At 48.4% G+C, this 6,000-nt stretch overlaps 1 protein-coding gene across 2 annotated transcripts in view; it reads left to right on the top strand.

Annotated features, from left to right (window-relative positions):
- The first annotated feature begins 1,537 nt into the window (after window positions 1-1,537).
- The window catches only part of PDIA5 (protein disulfide isomerase family A member 5), an 83,014-nt gene continuing 78,551 nt past the window's right edge, over window positions 1,538-6,000 (top strand). The window contains exon 1 of one of the 2 annotated variants that reach the window (XM_016159356.2): window positions 1,538-1,699. In XM_016159356.2, coding sequence (XP_016014842.1) covers window positions 1,655-1,699 — 45 coding nt within the window. In that variant the 5' untranslated portion in view covers window positions 1,538-1,654. Of the gene's footprint in view, window positions 1,700-2,608; window positions 3,482-6,000 lie in introns of those variants that run through there. The other variant, XM_016159358.2, reaches the window with a different exon arrangement.

Below are 6,000 nucleotides of genomic sequence, written 5' to 3'. Positions count from 1 at the left end.
AAGTGAGGGTGAGTCAAGCATGACTTCTAAGTTTTGAGCTCTGAACCTCCAGAGAGTGAGCAAAGATATTTCAGGTATAACCTACCCAACCCCAGACTGTGCATTTCCTTATCCATCTCACTACTATATATTTTGAGCCTCAGGATGTAGTAGTTGTTCAATAAACATTGTTGAAAGAACAAGCGATTGCATCCAGGCAGGTTTTAGTCCATGGACTGAATTCAGTAAAGTTTTTTCTTCGAATTTTTATGAAACTAAAATTCATATAACACAAATCTAACTATTTTAAAATGCACAATTCGGTGGCATTTAATTCACTCGCAGTGTGTGCAACCATCGCCTATGTCCAGTTCCAAAATATCTTCATCATCCCCAAAGGAGATCTCGTACACATTGAGCAGTCTCTCCCCATCCCCTCTTTCCCCCAGTCCCAGGCAACCACAGATTTGCTTTCTATCCTTATGGATTTACCTCTTCCTGGATAGTTCACATAAATGTCATCATATGACGTGATCTTTTGTGTCTAGCTTCTTTCTTAGTATAACATTTTAGTAGCATAATATTTTCAAGGTTCACTCTCATTGCAGCATATATTAGTAGTTCACCCCTTTTTATGGCTAAATAATATTGTTTTATGGACATACCACATTTTGTTTATCCATTCATCCCTCAATGGACTCTAGTTGTTTCCACCACTTGGTTATTATGAATAATGCTGCAGTAAACATTGGTGTACAAATATTTGTTTGATCACCTGTTTTCAAGTCTTTTGTGTATATGCCCAGGAATGGAATTGCTGGGTCATATGGTAATTTATATTTAACTTTAACTTTTTGAGGAAATACTAAACTGTTTTCCAACAGCTTGATAAAATTTTTCTGAAGAAGAAGAAGAAGAAGGAGGAGGAGGAGGAGGAGGAGGAGGAGGAGGAGAAGAAAGAAGAGGAAGAAGAAGAAGAAGAAGAAGAAGAAGAAGAGAAGAAAGAGGGAGGAGAGGAGGATTGAGGAGTGTGCTGTGAGGAGGGACTTTTATCTTCTTCTTGGGAGGACGTCGGAGGCTTTGGAAGGCCGGCCTCCGAGGAGTTCCTCTCCGTCCGTCCGGCGTCCTAGAGAGAGAGAGAGAGAGAGAGTAGATGGGAGCCTGGGAAAGGGATGAAGGCTTTTCCTATTCTTCACAAGCTGCCTGGATTCTGTCATTTGCAGGCTGTGTGATCTGGGTCAAATTGCATAAATTCTCTGGGCTGCCTCCTAGTCCTTAAAGTGGGGAAAATAAAACTTACCTATGTGAGCTGAATGAGATCTTGTTTCTAAAGCTCTAGGCGCAGAGTAAGCCCCCTCAAATTAACTGCCTTCCTTTACTCTCTGATCTTGCCATTTCCTACTCCACTTACTCTCCTATGTGGCGTCAGGGCCAAGTCCACACCTACAGGGTCCCCCAGCTCGGCCTTGCTGCAAACTACAACTCCCAGCAAGCATTTCTTCCTGGCCGCCTCTCCCCCTCCCTCCCCCTTGGTGCGCATGCTTTGGCAGACGTGGCACCGGGAACTCGGAGGCGGGGAGCGGCTGGAAGTGGCGGTGGCATTTGGACCCGGCGGAGCTGCAGGCGCGGGAGCCCGAGTGGAGACCGGAGCCCGCGGTGGGCAGCGGCAGCGGGGATGGCGCGGGCAGGGCCGGCGTGGCTGCTGCTGCTGGCGATCTGGGTGAGGCTGTGGTACAGGGGTTCGGGCCGGGCCAGCACGTGCGCCCCGTGTGCGGGTCCGCGCTTCCTGCCCCTGGCCCTTCTTAGATATGTGGGGAGATGCCTCCAACCACCCGGGTGGGAGCGTGCGTGCCAGACTGGCAGAGACCCGGCGGCTGCAGGGGAGGCAGCTGGGCGGCCCCCGTGTCCTCCCCGCAGATCGCTCCAGAGTGCAGGGGTTGGAGGGAGCCCCGGGGAGCTGGGTGATTTCTGGCAGGCTGCTTGTGTCGCCCGCACAACTTTGAGGGGGCGCAAGTCAAGGGGCGGCCACAGACTAGGGCGGGACACCCGCGGGTTGGGGGATGCGCAGCGCACCAGACTCCGGGCCCTACACCTGTGTGAGTGCGGTGTGGGAAAAAGGTGTTTTCCACCGGCACTGCCGGAAACCTTATTTTAGGGCCACCTTGTTCTTGATTTTCACCCTGGGCGGCCTGGAAATTGCTGGCCACCTCCTGGGTCCCTGCCTACAAAGAAGGCGGGCTGGGTGGGGTCGCCGTGGAGTTCTGTACCCACACCCAACTGGAGCTGGCTTCAACCTCAGCCACTTTGGCTGTGTGATGCGGCCTATTATTGAATGTATCTGACTTAGTCTCCTCATCCATGAAATGGGGACGGTCAGGATATCCGCTCACTAGGTTGTCAGGAGGGTGAGATGAGAAATCCGATGAGGAAGCTCTGTAAACTGCAAAATCATACAAGAGTGGAGGAGGGGTGGGCTAGAGTGTTGGGAGTGGTGGGCTCTCCAAGAAGAGTTTGCTACAGTGTGTGTGTGTGTGTGTGTGTGTGTGTGTGTGTGTGTGTGTGTGTGTGTGTGGGGGAGGGGGGTCCTGGGAGAGGTTGGAATGGGTGGGTCCACAACATCCAGGGACCCTGGGGTTGGTTTCGGGGTTGTCCTTGGCATTGCTGTGGGTGCGTGGTGAGATAATGTGGCCTCTTTCCACATCTTTCCCATAACTTCTGATCTCCGTTATTTTAGGGCCATGTTGGCTCTTTTTCTTCCTGAAGTTCCAGGAAACTTCCTGGTGCCGGCACTCTCTCCAATGCAGTTTTCAGTTTTTTTTTTTTTTTCTTTTGGGTGTGGCAAGGATGTTGGGCGAACATGAGGAGAAGAAGTGGAGTGTGGATCTAATTGCTTTAAATACTTCTATCTCCCAGTATCACACCCTTTTTGGACCACCAGTGAGGTGTGGCCCCTATTTTCTGGTTGTTTGGAACTGGGTGGGGAAGGAAGACCCCTACTCTCGGGATCTGACCATTCTCCCTCTGGAGTGAGGCAATGTCACTTCAGCAGTGTCTCGGTGTGTTTGATGATCTGCTCACGTTCTGTTCCCAGGCGCCGGTTGGCCTCAGCAGGTCTCTAGGCCAGGCAGGGACTGCAGGACCGTGCAGAGCAGACTGTTTCCAGCTCAATTTCCCATTGGGTCTTTGCACTTGGTCTGTTTTAGGAGGTCCCGCTTTCCTCCCATCTTCACCCCTTTCCTCCCTTTTCCCCTCACTCCTGTGAAAATAAAGGACTTGGCAATCTGACCAGAAAGAAGTTTCATTCGGCAAACACTTACTAACCACACTGTTGGGCACTGGGTTGGATTTTCGGTGGAGGGCAGAATACACACGGTCCCTGCCCTCCCTGTGTCTGCCAGGGCAGTCAGTCCTGTGAGCAGATAAAGGCGGAACAGCAAGAGACAGCACCCAAAGTGCTGGGAGCCTCCAGTGAAGAGGAGCCATATATTAATTCAGAGGGAAGGTCAGCCATGACTTTCCTGTGGTGGTGGGTTGAGCAGTCTGGAGGGAGTGTGGGAGTCAGCAGATGAGGTCTGCTGGTACCCTCCCCTGGGAGATATAGAAGAGCAGATAGGTTTGCTGAGAGCACTAGAACCTGGGCGTCCTCAGCAAGGAATTGACATTTTCTTCTTTGCGCAAGCCCTCCTTGGCTTAGCAGGTGTGAGGCAGTGGTGCGGGGTCAGTGGTAAGTGGCTGGCGGACACCAGGGTGGCCTTCTGTCAACCTAAAATCTATGTCCATTTGATAAGGGCTCCCAGGTCTAGGGATTAAATTGAGTTTCTTTGTTCACTCAGTATTTACTGAGGGCCAATTGTGCACAGCACTGGGCTGTGACCTGAGGGACGTAAAGAAATATAAAAGGCTCTACGGAGGTTTGTGGACAAGGATGTGCACCCACCATATTTTTTTTAATAGCAAAAATATGGAAATGGCTTATGTGTTCCACAAGAGTGGCATGGTTAAATGACTTCTGCCCTATTCGTACCATGGAAAGTACGTTGATATTAACTAGAATGCTATATTTTTTTTATTTCTTAGAATGCCATGTTTATTATCAAGATATTTTGGGATGCTAATGAAGAATATCTAAGGATATGGAAAAGTGCTCGAGTGTGATAATTAGGGGAAGAGCACAATACAAAACCAAATCCGAGGGTGGCTGATGTTAGCTATATAAGTGTTTGAGGAATTAGGAGTGCATAAAAATGTGAAGAGTGATTGTTCTGAAAGGTTGAATCGCGGATGACTTTTGCTTATGCTTTTCTGTGTTTTCCAAGTTTTCTACATGAATATATATTAATTCTTGATCAGGAAAGTTAATAAAGGGAACTTTTACAAAAGCTTCCTTTGGGGGCTTTAAGCCTCCCAGGGCAATACTGGGGTGGAGTCGCAGTCAACACTGGGGACAAGTCGGTTTCAGCCCTTCCAGGCTGGTATTCTCTGCTCTCCGGGCCTGTTGCTAGGGGTTCCCTGCCATCCGGTCCCCATTCCTGCTGTTGACAGGCCCCCTCCTGCTCTGTAGCTCAGTTCCTCGGGACAGGTAACCTTTCTCTAGGGTTATCTATGCTGATTGTCCATAGTGAACCATCGGTCCTCAGAATGGAGAAATGTCATACCTGGGGAGGACTCAGTGTTCCATAGCTCAAGGGGGTTCAATGATGGACCAAGGACTGGAGCTGAACTGTGATGAAGTTTTCTCTGGTTCTGAGACAAATTGGAAAAATAACAATGGTCAGTGTTTTTTTTTCATGAATCCAAATATTTTCAGCTTAAAAACTTGTTCATTTTTCTGACACGATGTCCATATTTTGAAGAGCAGGGAGTGGTTTACAGTTATCCTTTCGAAAAATGAAATTAGTGATGGTATATTGTGATTTTTTTTTAAAAAAAGGCTTTTCTTGATAAAATTTATTTTTAAATGTATATAACAAATTACACATTATAAACATATGTATTTTAAAAAATATACTGCCAATCTGTGAGATTCAGAAGCCTGAGGACTACTAATCTAAATCAGCTCTGTCAGTTTATAAAAGAAAATTAAGTCTTCAGGAGGGAAGGGACTCACTCACAGCCACTCAGCTTGTAAAGGCAGAGCTGGGATTAGAGCCAGGCTTCTGAACTGTAAATCAGGGTTCTTCCTACTCCATCTCTCATCCCAGCCCCGTATCTCCCACCTGCTTTCTTCTCCCAAGCCACTGCTAGAGTCTCTGCCCCTAAAGGTGGCTTAAAGCTCAGAACCTGGTCGGACAGTGGGTGTGGGTGCAGGAAACAGGAGATGTTTATCCCTGGTCTCTCCTGCAGGGCTTTTAATATACGCATATTTATGTTCTATACCATTATATATTTAATAGGCTTCTGTGGGCTGGCCTAGGGACCTAACTCCCATTTATAATGCTGTTTGGAACTTGGAGTGCACTTTTCCCACAGAAATAAACACAGAGGAAGTTTTAAAACAAAACTGGCATGTAAGTTGGAGGAATGGCTGAGTGCCGTGTAAGTGGCAAACGCTGTGGATTTGGGCAAGGGCCAGGCTGTGGGGCACCAAGTACCCAGAGAAGGGTCCTAGCTCATGCCTCAGAAGGAAGGCAGACTCCGACCTCTGTGACGGTGAGGATCCTCCCTGTCCTGGCTGCTGTGTCCCCAGCACCTAGTCCAGGACCTGGCTTGCAGTCATCCCCAGTATGTGTTTAGTTGAAGGAATTAGTGCTGCAGGCAGAGAAAGACCTTCTCAGACGGAAACATGGCAGTGAGGAAGGATGGGCCACGCTGGGTGGGAGGAAGGATTTGAGTCTGGGAATGGGGGAATAAGACTGGAAAATGGATCGTGAAGAAGCTTAAATGCCTGGCAAGGCTTATGGGACTTGATTCGGTAGGTAATGGAGAGACATGATGAAAGCTGCCTTTTGAATATCAAGATCAGTCAGGCCACAGTGTAGGGTTTGGGTTGGAGTGGGAGAGACTGGATTAATTTTCTCAGAA

This window comes from Rousettus aegyptiacus, unplaced genomic scaffold, assembly GCF_014176215.1.
Source record: "Rousettus aegyptiacus isolate mRouAeg1 unplaced genomic scaffold, mRouAeg1.p scaffold_m13_p_4, whole genome shotgun sequence".
Lineage (NCBI taxonomy): Eukaryota > Metazoa > Chordata > Mammalia > Chiroptera > Pteropodidae > Rousettus > Rousettus aegyptiacus.
Note: the sequence above shows the minus strand (reverse complement) of the source record. Positions and strands in the feature narration are given on the sequence as shown.